We start from the raw sequence: 22,420 nt of genomic DNA on the forward strand, positions 1-22,420 counted from the left end.
AATTTAAGAAGGAAATGAAATACATTTTAACAATTAAAATTCTTTATAAAAACTAGCGTAACATATATTTAAAAGTAACGTACATAATGGTATAATTATTATATATCAATAAGAAAGAAAAGAAGATTTTACATTTGACAATTTAATTTGCCGCATTTATTTATTACTAGAAATGTATTGGTTTAACGTTAACTTTTTCATTAAGTTGTAAATAAAAGAGATGATTAATTGCAAACGTTACATATTTGATGGTTTATAATCTAAGCATATAATCTAAATAATATTATTCGATTATTACAACATTCCCCAAATAATTATAATTTAGAGATTATTAAACAATTGTTACAAAAATGTATATAAGTTAGCGTATGTATAATTATGACACATTTTCAAGGGTAATTTGTCTAGATTATTATTAATTTCATATATCGGAAAGAAACGGGATATTAACTTCTGTAATTATTCTTTAGTAATCAATTTTTAGTTAATAGAAAAAAAAGGCGGGAGGGAGGAGAAAAAAAGAGAGAAAGAGTAAATAAATGAATGGTGAATTACTATCTTTTGGGAAAGTAGCGGGAAAACTTTGTCCGCTAAATAAATATTAGCAATAAGGAATCGTTTCTCTCTGGTTGTTCAGATGAAACAGAAAATTAAAATTTTAAGGTTTACCCAAGAAGGGAAAGGAGTGGGAAAAATTCGTTTGAATCGGATCGAAATAATTTGATCTAATCCGAAAAAGAGAAGAGGTAAAAAAGGAACTCTTTAGAATCAAATTGAATAAATTCAATTCAATCCAGATAGAAAGAGAAATAGAAACAGAAACTCTTAAGAATCGAATTGAAATACTATAAATTCAATTCAATCCGGATAAGAGGAGAAATAGAAGTAGAAAGTCTTAAGAATCGAATTGAAATATTATAAATTCAATTCGATCCGGATAAGAGGAGAAGTAAGAAAGAAAATAGTAAAAGAAATGAGCTGAGGAGAGAGGGTACTAATTCGTGTTACTTACTCGTATAAGTGTACTAATATATGGGAGAAAAATCTTTATGAGAGAAAAAAGGTTGGTACTTATATAAGAGGGTAAATGAAGGGAAAAAGCGGAGTGTAGACTTATAGTCCGGGAGGTAATGAAACAAATTTTTGACCAATATTGACAAAGCAGATTTTTATTTGTACAGTTGTTTTCGTGTTACAAATGAATAAAATGACCGTCAGCCTACGATCCCGCGGGACGGGGAGCTTCCAGTGTCTCTTAAAATAGTTTCTTTATTATAACGACTAAAGTATTGAAGTTAAGTAAAATATGTTTATAATCTTTATTGTAGAGCTTATCACGAGCTTCATTGTTTGTTTGACCCTTCTTTTTGTAAAATGAATATTTTTGGAAATAAATAAGAAAAACTGTTTTTTTTTCTCTAAGTATATCCCAGATAGCACACAATATATATGATAAATATTAATAAACGTTTATCATAAATATTTTTTATAAATATTATAGAAATATTTTATAAATATTTCATATATATGACGGAAAAGATTATAAACATCTTTATCTAAAATCGGTTCTTCTTTACTGTCCTAGTTTACACCAAGCACTTGATACGTGTACTATTATAGTAATTTTCTATTAAATTATCTTAATTTCGGCAATAAATTTAAAAAATAGTATACTAAACTGGTACAATATGAATCAAGATTATTAAATATATGTATCATGTATACACGAATTGTTGAAAGTAAGATTTAATAGAAAGAATTTAATAGAAAGTTACGAGTTATAGTACGCGTATCAAGTGCTCGATGTAAGCTAGGCCACTATCGTAAGTTCCTGGTCTGTTCTTTTCAACTGCATTTGAAGTGAAACTGAAAAGAACATACCAACAGCGTCACGTGAACGCCAATCTGTGGCCGACCGGCGACCGGCGACTGAGCAGCTACTTCCTGTTCCTGTTGAGCCACGTTGAGCGAGCCATGCCGAGATGTGTCTATATCTGTAGAATAGATCTGAAAGCCCTTGAGACCCTTAAGTAAATTGAGTATAATCCATTAGTAATCCTTGAGGAAGTTTAGTACATTAAATAGGCGGTGTATGCCAGGTATATATATTCCTCAAAAAAAATAAATTTAAGAGAGTTGTGGCGCCTAAACTTTGTCTGCCAGCGGCGTTTTTATTGATATCTACGCACGAATTAAGTCCCAGAACATGTGGAAGGAACCTTTGAATACCTTTCCCCGCTAACGTCTAACCGAGAATGATAAAAATTGTCTATGTATATTAATATTGTAATTATTAAATAATAAATAAAATTAAAATTAATTCATAATTTTTAGTTGGATTCTACTATTCCCAATCAGCAGACAATGCTTTTTTAAATATTTAAAATACACAACAATAAATATTTAAAAAATATTGTTTGCTGATGCGATTTTTAATACTAAAAATTTTATATAAATTTAATAAAAAAAGTAAAATTTTACAAATCTTTATCATAATAATTAATAAACATTTTCAAAATATTACCATAATATTTATCATAATAATTAATAAACATTTTAAAAATATTTATCATAATATTTATCATAATAAGTAATAAACGTGTTCAAAACATTTACCATAATATTTATCATAAATATTTTTGAAACGTTTATGATAAATATTTATGATCAGTCCAATCCACAGCCATAAAAACATTTATTAAATGTTTATGATAAATGTTTATAAAATATTAAAATAAATATTATAAATATTTTGTGCTATTTGGGAAGATTTCTTTAATATTATTTAATAAAACTGAAATATTTACATCATACATGTATACATAATATATTATACGTATAAATTTTTTTATCACAAAAGTTAACGTTTACATAAAAAAATTTAATTAAATCTAAGAAAACATTGCACGCTTGGAACGTTTATAATACGGATATTATATTATACCAAAAAATTAATACACTAAAATTTAAATTTAATTAATAAAACATTTGTTTCTTTAACATGTATAATAGATATACCAAGCAATGAAAACGATCAAAATAATGGTAACATCATATCCATGAACGATATTCCCGTTATAATAGCGCCTTCAACGCATGTATCATCAAACTTTGAAACAGCAGGTGAGTTTACATCTCTTTCATGTACATTGTGCATATGTGTTTTTATTTATTATATGTTTGTTTGTATGATTCAACAGCAACTCACCATGAAAAAGTTACATCTATTATTCAAAAACCAGTTACAAGCGCTACTTTAGATGTTTGTCAGTAAAAACTTTCAAATATATATTAATTAACACATTATTGCTTTTTGTACATCATGCCCATCAAACATCAAATGTAACATGTAACATGTATGTACATATATTGCAGACAAAATACAACAACGTATTTTAGAAGAGTGTGTATATTAATAAAAATGTACACAAAAAGTATTGATGCCCATGTAAAAAATCTAGAGAAAGGAAAAATAAAGGAAAAAAGCAATTCTTACGAAGAAGCACAAATGATACAAAACCAGTTGCCCTTAAAGACAATTGATCAATTGTCTCACTTTGATCGGAGTCTCGAAGATGAAAACATTAGAAAAGCATTTGTATGTTCGGATAACAATGTATAATCTATAACTGTAAATTTTACTGTTTTTCTAAATTAATGTTGTTTTCAGGTAACGTTTCTCGAACGTATTGGTGGCACTAACGCAGCAGAGAACGTTAAAGCAATATTGAAAAGGATATTTACCAACAAACTTGGTACGCAATGTAGCTGGTTGGGCCAAAGAAGCAATTTTAAAATTTGTGTTCTCTCAGTAATAATTAAGAGTATGTTTTTACTTTTGCTGTAGTCAATCTTAAATGTATATGTGTACTATTAATACACTGTTATGACTAAATTGTTATTACTTACATTTTTGTTTATGTAAACTGTTTCAGATGTAATATTATCAGGATACAACGAGTTTCAAGAACTGCATTTTCGCAAAACCGTGAGCGAGTGGTTTCGTCTTAGCAAATTGCGTCTTTCAAGAGAGCATACACAAGTCAACGCAGATAATCCTCCCAAAGAAAATTAAAATAAATCAAATATTATCATTTTTATCTTTAGAGTATTTTCTTACAGTATTTGTATCTTGCAGTATTATCTTACAGTATTTGTTTATATAAAGTAATTATTAGAGAAACAAATGTTTTATTAATTAAATTTAAATTTTAGTGTATTAATTTTTTGGTATAATATAATATCCGTATTAGCGTTCCAAGCGTGCAATGTTTTCTTAGATTTAATTAAATTTTTTTATGTAAACGTTAACTTTTCGTGATAAAAAAAATTTATACGTATAATATGTTATGTATACATGTATGATGTAAATATTTCAGTTTTATTAAATTCCGCTCTAAAGAATTTAGACAGTACATATTTGATTCGAATGTTACTTTTAAGATTATGTAACTTACAGGGTATTATTCTGTACAGAATTCTGTCGATTTCTTTGCGCAAATATTTTATGTGGTAAAAAAGCTATGCAACGACATCAACAGCTATCGTTAGGAACAAAAAGCGTGTACAGAATAATACATACCCAGTTTTATAACATGTCAACAACAAAATTACGTCTCTGATTTATTTCAGATATGTAGCAGCACACTTTAAATGTTATACCTATAATACATAACCGTGCCAATACTGTGATGTAACATATTTGTCTTTAATACGTGTATGTTACATCGCAGTATTGGCACGGTTATATATTATAGATATAACATTTAAAGTATTTTGCTACATATCTGAAATAGATCAGTGATGTAATTTTGTTGCTGACATTTTATAGTACATGTAACGTACATGTATGTTACTTGCTACATAACTCGTTATCTAGTGATACCTATTGTTATGTATATAAGATGTATATGTTATATTACTGTGTTTGCTGGGTCCTTTTTATATTCTTGAATTGGAAGAGTTAATGAACCTCTGAATTGAGATGTTTGTACAGTCTATTCTCGTGGCTCCGCGCCGATCTTCTTATCTCGTCCCATTACAGTATCCCCAAATCTTTATGCAGATCCTTGCCTCTGATATACCATGGTGCATTCACAATTTCGTGTACGATTTTATTCTGGCGTCTTTCTCGTCGTTACGAATAAAATTATTTTTATTTCTTTTCTTTAATAATAAATTAACAAAATACGTGTCGCAAAACCCATTTTAAATGCAGTAAATTAAATATGTAAATTAAAATATGAATTAATGCCAATGGTAGTCAGCACAAAATGTTCATGTGCAAATTAATGTAATTAACAAGCAATTATTATTGTTAGAATAGATCAATGCTAAATCATACAAGCAATGCCACGTCTCGTGTAATGTATACACAGTAAATAATAAAACTTTTGTATTTCCCAGAAGATCCACTCTAAATTTTAAATTAAAATAACTCAAGAGTTAAGTTAAAATAACTTTTATTTTAACTTAATAACTTAAAATAAGAGTTATTTTAACTTAAAATTTAGAGTGGATTTTTTGGGACATTTTATTTTTTACTGTGTATGTATGTACATATTTGAGTGTCTCATGACATTCAGTCTGTTTACATGGCAGTTAGTCTCTGTCTGTCTCTCACGTTAGACTACGCGGCTAATCCTGTATATTTGGCCAATATATATTATAGTAAAGCTCATTTAACGTAAACGTGTGAAATCAATCTATCCATCCCTTCAGTCTAACAATTAGTACAGTACAGATGTTTCGATCCTCAGTTTTGGATCATCTTCAGTGTAAAATTATTACTTCATTATACATGCAATGGTTGATAATAATCAGGTTTGTGTAGCGTAGATACAAAAATTGGCAGTCAAAAATGATGCAGTACAATTGTCGCTAATGTGATACATTTACACTGAGGATGGTCCAAACAAGAGGATGTCTTTAATAATAATTGCTTGTTAATTACATTAATTTTTACACGAACATCTTGTGTTGGCTCTCACGGCATAAATTTATATTTTTTTATTTACTTCTTTAAAGCATTTTCTATTTTAATTAAAAAATGTAAATATATAAATATGTATAAATATAGTTAATTTGGAATTCTATATTTCCTGCGAAAAGGAACATAATTGTAACTGGTTGAATTCAATAGAAGCCATTTAATTAATCCACGAATCAAAAAAATGATCTCAGTTTATATCATCCAATATGTTGGATCATTTTTCAATTCGTGGATGAATTAAATAGCTTCTATTAAATTCAATCAGTATTTTCCGCAGGAAATAAAAAATTGTAAATTAAGTACATTTATACATACTATAAGAGATGATATAAGAAAACATCGACTTACAATTAATCTGACGCACAGATCAACTTACGACCCTCATCTATTTCCGGAAATAAACGCAATAACCATCAGCTAATCGAGTGAACCTTGAAACTGTTTGATTATTGGATCGAAAAAATTTCCGTGTTCGCTGGATTATTTCATCAATTTATATTATCATCCAGCATGAGTACAAAAAAAGTTTAATTTGGGTTACAAACGAATGGGTTACAATATAATATTTTAAACACAATTATTGCTTTTATTACATATTTCTATTCTGTTTCATTGTATCAATCATGATGTGTCTGATAAATGTACACAACTCATTTATCATTCAATATGCAAATTTCATATTTTATGTTACACTTGAATTTATAATTAAAATACTCTGGCAAAAAGATTTGTCAGAATTTGTCTGAAATTTATCAAAATTATAAGATATTGCCATTTGAAATTGATTGTAGTCATTTATCGGATAAATTTGGGTAAAAAGAATAAGTTGTATCGAAATTTGTCCGAATTTCTCGCGGACAGTTTTTTTGTCCAAAAAATAAAAATTGGTATTTTTTGATAAATTTGGACAAAAAATCCAAATTTGTTTAATTTTGTCCGAAATAAAATGTTAGGAAGACTTTTTTCAAAAATTAACCAGGTTACAATTCGTAATAATTATACGTGCATACACGATATATAAAATTCGTATGTTCGAGAGAAAATCCTGAGAATTGTAATCCGAAGGTGATTTCCTATATAAACAATTAAGGGCCAACATCACAGATCCTGTATAAAGAATGGATATTTGAAATAATTTAGGATCAAAATCACAAAGATCACGCAATTTGAATCACTTTTACATAACGATTTAGTTGATTATAAAGTTTTCAATGTATAATAAGTTTTTTATGATAGCTTTTTTTTACTTTTATCGGAAATGTTTTTTTGCTATTTAGAATAGTAAGATTTAAATAAATGCAGATAATACAGCTTAGAAAAATATACCAAGCGATTAAATCGCATTTGAAAAAGAATTATGAATTATTGATCAGAATTAATAAAGCATATCGAAGGTAATAACAAGAATAAATAGGTACGGTCTCATGATTCGTAAAGGTTTGTTGTGGCGAAACTTCGATGAGCTTCTACGGACTATGAGACCACAATTTTAGCTTGTTTTTTCCCAATCTACAAGCCGAATTTAGGTGACGAGCTTAGGCGAGTCGAAATAAGTGCTGATTATAATGCGGATTATAAAAATACATTGAGCTATTATATTGTATGTAATATTCAATTATGAATTATTTAGTATTATTTCAAGATATCAAAGATAATAACGAAAATATAGGTGCGATTCCACGCGTCATGAGACCACACCTATATTCTCGTTATTTTCGATATCCTGGAATTATACTGAAAAATTCATAATTGCATATCATATGCGACATAATAGCTCGATATATTTTTATAATCCGCATTATAATCAGCACTTATTTCAATCTTATTATTTTCCGAATTAGTAAAATTTCGTTTTTTTCCTCATTTATGGTTGCTTCTTCAACTTTAATTTTTTCTGTGTTTGAATTACTGTTGCTTCTTCTAGAATATTGTCATGCAATTATAATCATTTTGTATAAAATAATTTGATTAATCATAAAAAACATATTGAATCGACTTGGCGCATACTTAATAAACAGCTTATTATTTCTCACAATTAATTTTTCCGTTTTCACTACAAACTCAGGGTTCAAGAGTATCCAAGAAGATACAAAGTAATATTTATCTATATTAATAGAACCTTGAGATTTTTGCATTTTTTAATCCGTTTCTTCAATAAAAAGATATACTGGAAATTATTTTCTGACGGAACATAATATCATGGAAGTATTTTATTTTCTTATGGAATGTACGAATAATATCTGTAATAAGCTCAGAAGCACGCAAATCATTAAGAATCATCAAAACGTAAATAACAAAAATGATAACGAGAATAAAGGTGCAATCTCACAGTGCCGACGAATGGCTTTGGCGATCTTTTACGCTCCATTTTATAATGTTTTATGTAATTTGGGAATAATATTTTATATAACAAATATTTTGGGATATTTATATCATAATTACTTGTATCTATTGTTTTTTATGTAATATAAATTTGCAAATGGTGCATATTATTTACATATCAAATATGTGATGCTTCAACATATAGGATTTAAACGTTGAAAATATGTTGGATTAAATTTAAGATATTTATTTATAAGTAAATATATACTATTTGGGTTGGTTATTACTAACATTATCATAGTACAATATAATAAAGTTCTGAAATGCAATTAGCACCTTTCTTCGTTGAAAAGTTATACATGAAATGTACAATCGATATTAAATTATCGTTATTTATAGAAGGTATATTATCAACGCAAGTAAAATCAGTTAGATGCAAAAATAAAAACTATAACTCCATATGGATGATAATTTTTCGTATCAAAGTAATATGACTATAATTGTAACTATTTTAGAAGAACTTTAAGTAAAATTTATAAGTATAACACTGAAATCATTCCATTCACACACATTGCGTACTTTTCAGTGAATAATACACTAATTCCGATTTAAAGAGCAGATACATGCATACAGGATGTTCTAGAAGTGGAAATACAAGCAGAAAGATTCTGATCTTATGAGGAAGCGGTTATCAAAAGTCGTAAACAAAAACATGAAACCCTTATTAAATTAAAAAAAGAAACAATGCCATTTTGCAATTTTAAGCCACGCTTTTGCTTATGCAAGATGAAAATGAATTATTGGATCCTTGATGATTCTTTCCTTATTTTTTTAAACAAGTATTTATTCATATTTATTCATATTTATTCATATTTATGACATAAGAGAAATATTTAATTGGATAAAGCAAACATATATTTAAATATGAATTATCTGAATTTTGTATTGATAATTACTGAATATGTAGTTGTTTTAACGAAACAATCTAGTAACTTTAATCAAACTTATTTTTACACAAATGTGTGAATCACAAATGAAATAAATTGTTTCACATGTTTTCATATATGATTTTTACGTAAAGTTTCCAATTCATTTGAAATACGCGCCATTACTTTCAGTTTCAAATACCGTTTTTGAGATGAACTAGAATAGTATTATCACATAATTAAATTAAAAATCAATTTTAATAATACATGCTAATAAATGTTTTAAACATTTTTAAATATTATAATTTTATAATACTATTTTTAAATGTGATTTTAGTAAAATGATTGATTGTAGAACAACAAAAGTATTATTAGTTCTTTATTCAATGTATTAAATAAAAAGTCATATTGTCTTTTTTTCGTAAATTATTTAAAAATGACAATTTTTAAGTTATACCGTTATTGTGACAAATAAGCAATATAACCTGTATATTTATGTGTATGTAAGATAAATATTAAGACAAGTAGAATCAAACTTTTTTCACTGCAATAAATATGGTTGTAAAAACTAACAAATAAAAAAATTATAAATGCATTGCTCTGCATAATAGTGTTATTAATTATTTATGTAAGCTGTCTGACGTCTTTTCTGTTGCTAATTTTTTATTTTTTTATACTTATGTTACCTAACCAATTTTTTTTTAGCTTATTACATGCATTTACCTAACGTTACATAAATTTGAAATTATGATAAGTTAAAGGTGATGTAAATTTTTTTTATAAATAAAATCAAGGTATCTATGCATAACTTGATTTTATTTATGAAAAATTTATAATTGTAAATTTTGATTTTACAATTACAAACTTATCCTGGACAATGTATGGCGCATGTACAGATAATACAGGAACACATGTTCATGCAAGAAAAATTAATTTGGGCCAAGTTATTGTCGTCAAATGTTGAAATCAAATATCAAACAATATTAATATATTAAATAATTCTACTTTTTTCTAAACAGAAATAAGATATTTGTATTGCTATACATATGGTAATAAAATTTTATGTTTTAATATTTTTAAGAATATCGTAAATTTGATTAAGTGTAAGTCGTTGTTCAATTGGTAAAATTCGCGACTTCAGCGTCTAAAATTTTTTGTTTTAAGATTTTTCCATTCTATAATTTCTAAAAAAAGCTTATAAAATTTGAAAAAGAAATCCATTTTCTCTTTTTCCTCTCTCTCTCTCTCTCTCTCTCTCTCTCTGCTCTCTCTCTGCGTGTGTGAGTATCGCTTTGACGTGACTTTTCTGCTCTGTCGCTTTCGAAGCTTTGCTGCCGCTTTTTGCCCTCCGGGGCTGCTTGTTACAGGTCTCTCCTGTCAAGAGCTTTTTTGCTTGGCGCCTGCCTCCTGGGTGAGAGTACCTCCGCCGTTTTCGCTCTTCTTTCACGGTTTTTAATCTACTGCTACGGCATAACCTCACTTTCACCGGTGGTCGCGCGCGCCGTCATCCGGACGAGTCTGTTCGTGCATGCTGATTTGCGGACCGCTCTCGCCTGCGCGCGCCGAGCTCGAGTACGTTCGTAAGTCGCCGGCCAATCGGTTTCTCTCACTGGTCAGTCAGCCTCTCTTTCCAGCCAATCAGCTTATCCTTCCTCGCCATGACGCTTGCGTGCACGGTTTGTAAGCGCTATATCTCCATCACTGATGCCTTGTGCTGCGACCGCAATCCCAAGCACATCTATCACGAAGTGTGTGCGTCAAGCCTGCTGGATCGTGCGTCGCGGTCCGATTCCCTGGTGCTTCCATGCCCTGCTTGCCGTGATTTGGGTCTCGTTGGGGGCCTGTCTGATTCCCGTGGCCCGATGCCTGCGAGTGGCGGAGCCACGTCATCTGCTCTTCCTCCCTCGGATCTCAGGGATCTTATCGCCACTGTGCTGGCCAAGGTGGAGGGCATTGAGCGCAGTCTGCAGGATCTTCCGGCCATGAGGGATCAGCTGCGAGAGCTTCCCGCCATGAGGACGCAGCTGGCTTCCCTTGAGAGAGGCGTCCAACAGTCTCTCGGTACCATCGAGGCCAGAACCGAGGAGTTGGCGGCATCTGTGTGACGGGTCGTTGCGGGGCAGGCTGCTCTGGATGCCCGCGTTCGCGCCCTGGAGGCGCGACCTTCCGGCGGCCCGGGCATGTCACCTGGCGACTTCGAGGAGCGTCTGGAGGCGCTCGAGCGCGCCAAACTAAACAATGAGCTCATCTTGTTTGGCGTTAAAGAGCTCCCTTCCGAGGACTCTCGCGCCGTCGCGATTGGCGTGGCTTCCGCACTCGGGATAGAGGCCTCTCCCGATCTGATTTCTGCCACTCGTATTCCATCCAAGGGGAACCGACCGCGACCGATCATCGTCAGGCTCTCCTCCAGCGAGGCGCGAAACCGATGGATAGACGGAAAGAGAGCCAAGGGCGTCCTCGAGGGTGCCGAAGTGTCGGCTGAGCTCTCCGGTTCCCGAGTTGACGTCAACGAGAGACTCACATTGTCAGCGAGGACTATCTTCGGCGAGGCTAGGCGTGCAGTGCGCGGCGGTAGGCTGCACCGCGCCTGGGTCCGCAACGGCCTTGTATTCATCCAGCGACACTCGGACACATCACCCATCAGAGTTCGCCATCTTGGACATCTCGACAGCCTCACAGCCGGCCCTCCGCCCCCCGCTGCCGCCGGGGACGCCGGAGGTTCGGCGACTTCTTCTGCCGCCTCCACTTCGGCGACCTCGTCCTCGGCGCCTCGCCTTCCGCGGGCGCCGGCTGTCAGACCTCGTGTGCCCTTGGCGGCGTCCGGTGGCGCGCCTGGGGCCGGCTGTGCGGCTGTCGTCCCGCCCTCGTCCGCGCGTAGGACCTGACGCACCTCAATTGCCAACTCTGCTGCTGCTGGGTTCCTCCGTCTCTGCCATGTCAACTGCCAATCCCTCCTCCCCCATTTCATCGAGTTTCGCGACTATTTTTCTCGCAACCGCTTCGACATCATCGCTATGTCCGAGACGTGGCTTAAGCCCCCTGCTACTGACAATCTGGCTCGCCTCCCTGGTTACTCGCTCTTGCGGGTTGACCGTGTGGGTCGGGGGGGAGGGGGCATTGGTGTCTACGTGTGCGACGGGCTGTCCGCGAGCGTACTTGCTACCTCGCCCGCGCGCTACTGCGGCCAACCCGAGTACATGATCGTGCGCATCTCTGCAGCTGGTCAGAGGCCGTTCCTTTTGGCTGTCGTCTATCGGCCACCCAAGCTGGGCTATCTAGTCACTTTTCAGCAGGAGTTCGAGGGACTTCTCCCCTCCTTCCCAGCGGCGGTCGTAATAGGCGACTTTAACATTGACTTAAACCGCCAGTCTCATGACGCCGCCTCCCTACGTGACTTCTGTCAGAGCAATCGTCTGCACATTATCCCGTTCTCCGACACCCACCATACCGCTACTTCTCACTCCCGCATAGACCACTGCTTAGTCAGCAATCAGTCCTTCGCGTTGTCTCACCATCAACACGCCCTTTCCTTCCTGTCTTGCCACGACCTCATCGAGGTAACCCTCAACTGTAACTTTAACAGACTTCCGCCTCGCGTCATCTCTGCTCGCAATCTCTCCGGTATCAACCTTGAGACGCTCTCTCATTGTCTTGTCTCCCTTGACTGGGATTCCCTTCACCAGTCCACTGCATTGGACGACAAGGTTGATGCCTTCACTGCCCTTCTTCAGACCGCTCTCGACGCCGTTGCTCCACTCCGTACCTTTCGCGCTAGGAGGCCTCCAGCTCCTTGGATCGACAGGAACATTCGCGAACTCATGTACGAAAGGGACTCGGCCAGGAGAGCTCTTCGTCGGTGTCCCACTCTTGCTAGGTTGGCCACCTTCCGATCCCTGCGTAACAGGGTGAATATCCTTCTAGACACTGCCAGAAGTGGCTATCTCGGTCGACGCTTGGATTCTGCAGCATCGCCCGCTCGGCTGTGGTCTGAGCTACGATCATTGGGTCTTGCCAAATCTCGCTCCTCCTCTTCGACACTTGACCTCTCTCTCGACCAACTCAATTCCTTTTTCTGCTCCGCTCATCTCTCTCCTCTCTCCCCTCATCCTCTTGCCTCCTCCCCTCTGTCGGTCCCTCTCTCTCCTCTTAGCTCTTCCCCATCTTCATCTATCTCCTTATCCTATCCCTCTTCATTTTACTTTCTACACATCACGCCCATTGTCCTCCATAGGGCGCTCATCAGATGCTCCTCTAATGCCGCAGATCCTGACAACTTGAGTCGCCGCTTCATTCTTGATTGTCTCCCCTTCATCTTCCATATTATCCTCGATCTCCTGAACTTATCATTGAACTCCTCCACTTTTCCTTCCTCTTGGAAGCGCTCCCACATTATCCCTCTTCCCAAGGTCAAAACTCCCTCCTCTCCTTCCGACTACCGCCCTATTTCTATCCTCTGTTTTCTCTCCAAGATCCTCGAGCGCATCGTTTTCGATCAGCTCTCTTTCCATCTCTCCTCTCTCCATCTCCTCGATCCTCTCCAATCCGGCTTCCGCTGCGGTTACAGCACACAGACTGCGCTCGTCAAGCTGGCGGACGACGTTAGACGGGCCGTTGATCAGAGAAAGGTCACCCTCCTCATCCTATTCGACTTCTCGAAGGCCTTCGACTCCGTCAGCCACGAGCTGCTTCTGCGTAAGCTTCCGCACTTCCACATCTCCCGCCCCGTCCTTCGCTGGTTCGAGTCTTACCTCTCTGGCAGGTCCCAGCGTGTCCGCGGTCACGACGGCTTCTCTTCTTGGAGTCTTATCCAAGCAGGCGTTCCTCAGGGCTCCGTTATCGGCCCCCTGCTTTTTGCTCTATTTATTAATGACCTGAGGACAGTGATTCGCCACAGCCGACATCTACTCTACGCGGACGATCTGCAGATCTACCTGGACTTCTCTCCTGCCGATCTCGAATACGCGCTTGGGAGGATCAGAGAGGACATCTCCGCGATAGAGCAATGGGCTCGCAACAACCGACTCACCCTGAACGCCATGAAAACTAAGGCCATCCTCCTAGGTAGTGCTCGCTATGTCAATAATATTCTTGCTAATAACAACATCGTTTTGGAAATTAACGGCACTCCTATCGAGGTCACCGATCGGGTGGTCAATCTTGGCTTGATCTTCACCAGCACTCTTAGCTGGAACGAGCAGGTCAGGTCTGTGTCCCAGCGCGTGAATGGCGTACTCTGGCGCCTCAAGTATTACCGGCACTGCCTCTCACGTCCCCTGCGCGTTCGCCTCGTGTCCTCTCTGATTTTCCCTATCTTTGACTATTGCTCTGCCGTCTTGACAGACCTCACCGGGTCGCATCGCCTTCAGCTCAGGCGTCTGATGAACACCTGCATACGCTTCATCTGCGACCTCCGCTGGGATGATCACGTCTCACATTTTTATTCTCAGCTTGGCTGGCTGAGGGCGGATGACAGGAGACTTTACCTCTTCGGCTGCTTCATCTTTGCCATCCTCCGTACAGGCATCCCTCCCTACTTAGCCTCCTTGCTCTTGCCCTGTCCAAGACCCAGAGCGGCCTCCAGAGCTTCCCCACTGGACCTAGCGATCCCCTCCTGCCGCACCTCTACATTCCAGCGTTCCTTCGCCTTTACCGCTCCCTCTTTCTGGAACTCTCTCCCCATTGCTGTTCGCAGTGCTGAGTCTACTCGCTCCTTCAGACGTGGCCTCTTCGATTTTTTGCAGCAGCGTGGTGCGTCTCAGTCCCAGCCTCCGCCTTAATTCTCATGCTACTCTACCTTACTTTGTTCTCTCTTGTTCCACGCATTCCCTAATCATCACTCTCATTTGTTTTCTCTTCTTTTGCGGCAATATATACACATATTTATTTTCTTTCACTTATTGCTTGTTCCTTGCTATTCAATCTTTCGTATAGTTATGTATCTTCGTTTCTGAGCATTTCTTAGTCTTTATCTCTATTTTTGTTATTGCGATACTTTATCTGTATTCTATGCATCGTTATTCTACTTTAGTTGTTTTATTTTTATTTTATTTTTTTTATTTTTTATGTTTATAATTTAGTCTTAAGTCGACACTTTTCTTCTTTATCTGTTCTTGCTATGTATCTGCCTGTCCTTAGAGGGCTTGCCCTAGGACAGTAATAAACGCCTATTCATTCATTCATTCTCTCTCTCTCTCTCTCTCTCTCTCTCGAGAGAGAGAGAGAGAGAGAGAGAGAGAAAGTTTAAGATATTTTTAGAAATCTTTATATATTTAAAATAAGAAAATTCTTAAAAAATATGAGAACTTTTTTTATTAAGATCATGATTAATTCATACAATTTTAATAATAATTGCAAACTTTTTATATCTTTCTAATTACACTTATAACTTTCTTTGACCAGAAGTTTCAATGTCCTTATGATCGAAGGATAAAAATGTTTCGTATACTGCGATATTTCCCAAGATATTGAATCTTCAAAACTTCAACAGAAATAACTAAAAATAACAATCAAAATAAGAATCAACCGTATTTTTTTATTATTCGTCTTCAACAAATTTACGTGGTAGTAAATGTTAAACTAATCTTGTAAGGTGTTATGGATTTCTGACGATTCTACTCAAGATGATTCAAATCAAGAGAAATTGTGGTGTCTCACGCCACAAGTGGACACGTGCAGTAGTGACGTCATTTCTCCACTCGTCTCAATCTCCCTAACATTCGGGAATTCCAATTAACTTACCAGTGAGAAAAATGACGTCAAACGATGTTTCAATGACATCTTATTTACGATAAAAACATTATTAAAATATTATAAAGCCGTGATTTGACGTCACGTTGTTTGCTGAATTTTCCTCAATGAGAAATAACCCATCGAATCGACGTCACGTCGATATATTACATCGACGTCAAGATCATGGATATTACTCGTATAAAAATCTGTGCTTTATATGATATTTTTAAAAGAAAAAGATTATTTGTAACACATATATTCATTCTCATCAGATTCTTAAACAAACAAATTATATATATATATATATATATATATATATATATATATATATATTGTTTTTTTTTTCTGCTGGACATTATTTGTTAACATAAATTAATATTTCTTAAGTCTATTTCAAAAATACTTTTCAAACCTCTATCAAACAGTTGTAAATATCGTTTATAAACAATTCATTCATGTTTAAATTTCCATCTCATAAACACTTCAATAAGTGTTTAATAAACATAGAAGAGAAAAAGGTATTATGGCTACTGTCGACAATGTGTATTTCTATTAGCTCCGTTATTAGATGATGTATTTTAACAATTGCTTATGGAGTTATTGATTTAGTAATCCGCCGTTTTTTAGTGATGTTAATATGTCAATACATAATAATTGACAATTGTTATAAGGCATTTTTACTTTTGAGTACCTCTAAACTTTATCAAGGTACAGTTTTAATTTGTAATTGCACATACTTTTCATTATTCTTAAACTTGAGTGTATTATCACACGAAGATATATGCACTCGAGTACTTTTTTGTTGTTTAACTTTTTATTCGGCTATATACATTTCGAGTTATACAAAGTTAAATTAATAACGTGAAATTTTGTTAATATGATTTTTTTTTTAAATTTTTATATTAAAATGTTTCTTCGATAAATTGATTGTCATTCTAGGAGGCGGTGTTCAGAAAGATTAGAGATATTATTTTATGGTTGTTTGTTTAATGTTGAACAGGAATAAAATAATATTTTTAATGAAATTTCTAATGGTATTTCTAAAGTTTCTGAATGTAGGAAAATTCTAAATCAGAAAAATTCTAAACAATGGTAAATTAAAAATATATAATTTTGTAACAATTGTGTTTCTTTTAAACTAAACTCAGTTTTTTAAATTATTTTTATGGATAATTACAATCACTTTTTCCACCGATTATGTAGTGCATTAAATTTTTATAAATCATGTCCTAAATAATAAATATTTCATTACTTTACAATTAGCCAATTGTAAAGTAACAGTAGAAAAACTGTCATTTTCGAAAGTTACTCGTATGATTCGTGTAATGAAGAATAAAGCTCTAGTAACTTAATTCAGTTATGCTGCAATACGGAAACAGTATATATTCAATATTGAATCGAAACCGATTATTCTGCGTCGATAATTCTTGGAAAGATGTAATATAAAACCATTCTGATGAGCATTTTGATTAGTTTCCTATAAGTGCTACTAAGTATAATATTCGTAGAATATTATATTAATATTATTAACAAATAAAATAATATTAAATTAATGTTAAAACATGTTCTGAGAACATTATTCTGAGAATATAATATTTTTTAATATTATATTGTACACCCAAGGACTTTGATTCTGTCCATGGGGAAATTTTCCAAACTGAGAAGTCACCACTTTCTACATACTCGCAGTTTATGATTAATGAAACGGCTAGAGCTTATTGGTCGTTACGTTATTCATGAACTGTAAGTATGTAGAAAGATAGCGACTCCTCAGTTTGGAAAATTTCCCCATGGACAGAATCAAAGTCCTTGGGTGTACACACACGTACGCACGCACGCACGCACGCACACATGTATATACAGGGTGTTCGTTAATGGTTGTCCAGCCTTTTACCGTACGTAGATGCCGTACCGACTGAGCTTGCTAATTTGCTAAGCGTTTCCTAGATGACAGCTGCTTCGGTTGAGCGCGCGAACGCGATCTCGCAGGACCGAGTGACACGTACAGGCCCCTGGTGAAAATTTTTCTCATATTTTTTTCGTATAATTTTTCCGAACATCTGTATAATTTTTTATGAAACGTTATAAAATGTAAAAAAGTTAAAAGTATTTTTTTAAAACTGTGAGATGAGAAATCTCAGAATACTTCAGAATGTACGTGTATGAAAAGTTCTAACAATAAGAGATGTAGACTTTCTAAGTATTATTTCTACGTATTTCTGAAAAATGTTCCTATTCGTATAAAAATTATGAGAAAAACTGTAACCAGGAATGTTAAATTCTATAAACGAGAAATTTTATAAAAAATTATTAGAATAGTTTTTACCAGGGAAAGCTGTGCATACTTTGTTATATTACATTTGTTACTAAGATTACTATTTCTATTTATTAATCAAATTAATAAATAAAGTAGTAAATAGAAACGTAGAATACTGAATACATTTAATAATATATCCACACAATTTTTATCACAAATTTTTAATACTTGTAATCTTTTGAATTTAAATATTATCTTTGAAGTACTTTTAATTTAAAGAACTTCAGAAATAATATTGTAATGTGATATCAAGTAATGAAAGCTAAATGGTAACGTGGACTTCCACACCACCTTTGAGGTTCCACGATTGGCGCGTTAGGTTTTCATAATTTTTATACGAATAGGAACATTTTTCAGAAATACGTAGAAATAATACTTAGAAAGTCTACATCTCTTATTGTTAGAACTTTTCATACACGTACATTCTGAAGTATTCTGAGATTTCTCATCTCACAGTTTTAAAAAAATACTTTTAACTTTTTTACATTTTATAACGTTTCATAAAAAATTATACAGATGTTCGGAAAAATTATACGAAAAAAATATGAGAAAAATTTTCACCAGGGGCCTGTACGTGTCACTCGGTCCTGCGAGATCGCGTTCGCGCGCTCAACCGAAGCAGCTGTCATCTAGGAAACGTTTAGCAAATTAGCAAGCTCAGTCGGTACGGCATCTACGTACGGTAAAAGGCTGGACAACCATTAACGAACACCCTGTATGTATGTATGTATGTATATAAGTATGTATGTATGTATGTATGTATGTATATGTATATACTGCATTTTGTTGTGAGCTGATGTTCAGCGATTTGTCGGCAATCAAACAATTTATATCGAAAGTCGATAATATTAAGTTTTAATTTATTATACTTGTCTACTTTTATTGATAATTACGGGTGCCACTGGTAATTATAAAAATTTATTTATAGTCAATATGTTCTTTAATATATGCATAATATATTAATAATTTAAATCACAAATTCAATATACTGCGTCATTTTACCGGCAATTTGAAAAAATTTATCGATAATATTCAATTATCTCTAATATTATAGTGATTTCGTCTGGGTCGCACCGGTGTGCCACCTTACCGGCAGACAAACTGGCTCTGACTTTTTTCTCAGGTCCACTTTGTGTACACTCAATATGCACTTGTGAGGTGTATCGAGCAAAGACGAACACGCAGCACCATTAATAGCGTTTTTCATTGGGAAAACTAGTGCGCACTGAGTGTACACTTACTGCAGGTAATTGGGTGTTTCCGTTGGCACCGTCATCGCGCGAACTGAAACGTCCAATTGCCAGCGGCGAGTGCACACTCAGTGCGCACTAGTTTTCCCAATGAAAAACGCTATAAGGCGATGCTGGACTGACGGTGAAACTCTCTCGGCGTCGGTACTTCAGATTACTGCAGATTTTTCTTCTACGAACTGCGGGTCGCGTGTGAGGCAAAGAGTAAGGGAAATAGGCTAGCGCTCTTTGTCAAACGCACTCATCTTTCCTTGTTTTTTTGACTTTAGCGCCTCTAATGCAACATCGAAGAACTAAACTAGTGCTCTGTCTCACTCAATCTCACTCTTCACCGATTCTCACATCGATTCTGCACGCACACATAAATACGATATTTTTGATTGGAAATATATTTTATACTAAAGCTTCTAGGATCGTTTTGAAAGCACACTAACAATCTTACGTGTAATTCACAATACGCTGGACGGTTATTTTGTAGGTACAAAGTCTAGAACTTTTATACGCAATATATATTGTCACGATCAGACTACTACAGAAACACATAGTTTTGCAACTTTTTTCCGTTTTTCGTGTCAAATTGTAGCCAGCGTATTATATTTTTGTCAATATTTTAATTGTAGAAAAGGATTTATCATTGTGTGAATTCAATAAAGAGTTTACTGAAATTAAAAATAATAGTGTTCAGTCGGTATCTCCAGCATCGCCTTAAAGGACTGAATTATTTGACTAGCCAAATACAAAAGTTGCACCGACACCTAAAATGTTCCCACACAAACTGGCTCCGACTATTTTCTCGGGTCCACTTTGTGTACACGCAATATGCACTTATGAGGTGTATTGAGCCCAGACGAACACGCGGCACCATTGAGGGACTGAATTATTTAACTAGCCAAACACAAAAGTTGCACCGACACCTGAAATGTGCAATCGACGTGTCTCAGCCGAAACCGCTATAAGAATGTCCTCAACCAATCAGAGAACCTTATTAGCATCTTAAGACGTTATTTAAGACGATCTTGAAATAAGAATCGATTATGAATACCAGCTTTAGACCCGGTTGTTCCACTTTTTGTTAGTATCAAGTATCAAGTATCAAGTAAATTTAACTGTTAGGTAAACCTATCCGCATAGGCGGATGGTGGAACAATTGGGCCTTAAGATGATTAAGATGATATTTAAGACGGTTTAAAATATAAGAATCAACTATGAATGAACCGGTCTTCGATTAATGCACGGGCTGCGTGCTAGTACTTTCTAAAAAAAGACAGGTAAAGTATATATCGAAGTTATTGTAGTCAATTTTCCGTGATGCCGATTAGTTTTCTTGCTGCGCTAACTTGAGAGCTAACTGAGCTGCTATCATCGATCATCGCGGAGATCGCGTATTTTAACTATGTGTTGAGGGGCTAATAGTGCAATGTTCCTTTAATTCTATTCATAAAAATGCGAATACGATTGCACGATAATATTAGGCTTTAATCCTGCGCAGGACATTTGCAAAGCATTAAAATATAATAAGAAAATTGATTTTTGACTCACCGACGCAATGCACAATGAGCAGAGTTAATCAGACACAAAGCGGCGGTAATTACTGTAATACAAACATAAGATTTAAAAATTATAATAAAACTGCACTCAAAATCAATAAGTTCAAAAGTTATTTCTTATACACCCAGAGAAAGGTTTTTTTGAGTAAAATTATTTGCTTGACTCAAAGAAATATTCGTGCACGGCTATACGGTGAAAGAGAAGTTTCTTTGACTTGAAGAAATTTCTTGATTCTTCCTTTTATTAGAATTAAAAAAATAATTTGGTTGTGCAATGCAATTTTTTTTTTAATGACAGAAATATATTTTAAAAATTAAAACAACTAAATCATTTCTTACATTTCTGTCAATACTTTCTTTGAATTAAATAATTATTTAAACAGTTTAGTAAACGACTATCAAGATTGAAGAAATAATAAATAAAGGCTAATGAGAGTCCGGCGCGATTAATGTTGCGCAAAAACAATTATATTCATTAATCGTAACGTTTTCTACATTCGATTTGATTCGTACGTTTCGACTCTATTTTAGAGTCATCTTCAGCGTAATAAAATTAACAATCATAACCCCTTCTACATTCCGATCGTCGTCCAAACGTTCAGGCAAATCATAACCGGTTCGTAGTTTCGAAATAAAATCCTCTCCACTGCTTGTATTGTCAAAGGAGATAATTTGATCTCCCTACAATACGATGTTCATCGTGAAATAAACTGATATATTGAGCAATATATTGTCTAGTAACTCACCCCAAGTAGCCGACAATGACCAGTGATGCACTGGATAACATCAGTTTTAAATTATTTAGATAAATTAATAATCCTCCTCGCTGTCTTGTGATGTTTCCACATCGCTGATATTTAAGTCACTGGGCGTTTAACATCAGAACGGTCCGGTTACAAATACAGACAAGCAACTCAAAACAATACCCAATCAGCAGACAATGTTTTTAAATGTTTTCTAAATATTTATTTGTTAAAACGATTTTAATTATTTAAAAAACATTTAAAAAGTATTGTTTCCTGATTGGGTAAGTATAAGTCAGAAATAATCATAAGTAACTTCGCCGCAAGAAATAAATATAATACATATAGAGTTAAGCAGTTAAATAAGTTATAAATATAAATAGATTAAAATAAAAATAAGTTACATAAGTTGGCAGCCGTTGAAAATTAAATACATAAATAAAATAAATAAATAATTGTAAGTCAGTTGGTAAGAGTTGGATAAATAAACAATTGTAAGTCAGACGATAAAATTTAATATACACATAATTAAATAGATAAACAATTGTAAGTTGATCGGTAAAAAATTGAAATAAATAATTTTAAAACAGACAG

The 22,420-nt window shown here is 34.6% G+C and overlaps 1 protein-coding gene across 2 annotated transcripts; it reads left to right on the forward strand.

The window, feature by feature from the left end:
* Window positions 1-2,901: 2,901 nt before the first annotated feature.
* LOC113005725 lies at window positions 2,902-4,333 on the forward strand. Of its 2 annotated transcripts, XM_026141588.2 has the most exons (4): window positions 2,902-3,123; window positions 3,376-3,598; window positions 3,671-3,824; window positions 3,936-4,333. In XM_026141588.2, exons 2-4 carry the CDS (start codon window positions 3,422-3,424, stop codon window positions 4,073-4,075), a joined length of 471 nt encoding a protein of 156 aa, XP_025997373.1. In that variant the 5' UTR covers window positions 2,902-3,123; window positions 3,376-3,421; the 3' UTR covers window positions 4,076-4,333. The 2 variants fall into 2 exon arrangements, with proteins under 2 accessions (XP_025997373.1, XP_039314070.1); XM_039458136.1 differs by having other exon boundaries at window positions 2,902-3,598.
* The last annotated feature ends 18,087 nt before the right edge of the window (window positions 4,334-22,420 follow it).

The sequence above is a fragment of the Solenopsis invicta genome, chromosome 15 (assembly GCF_016802725.1).
Source record: "Solenopsis invicta isolate M01_SB chromosome 15, UNIL_Sinv_3.0, whole genome shotgun sequence".
In the NCBI taxonomy this organism is placed as follows: domain Eukaryota; kingdom Metazoa; phylum Arthropoda; class Insecta; order Hymenoptera; family Formicidae; genus Solenopsis; species Solenopsis invicta.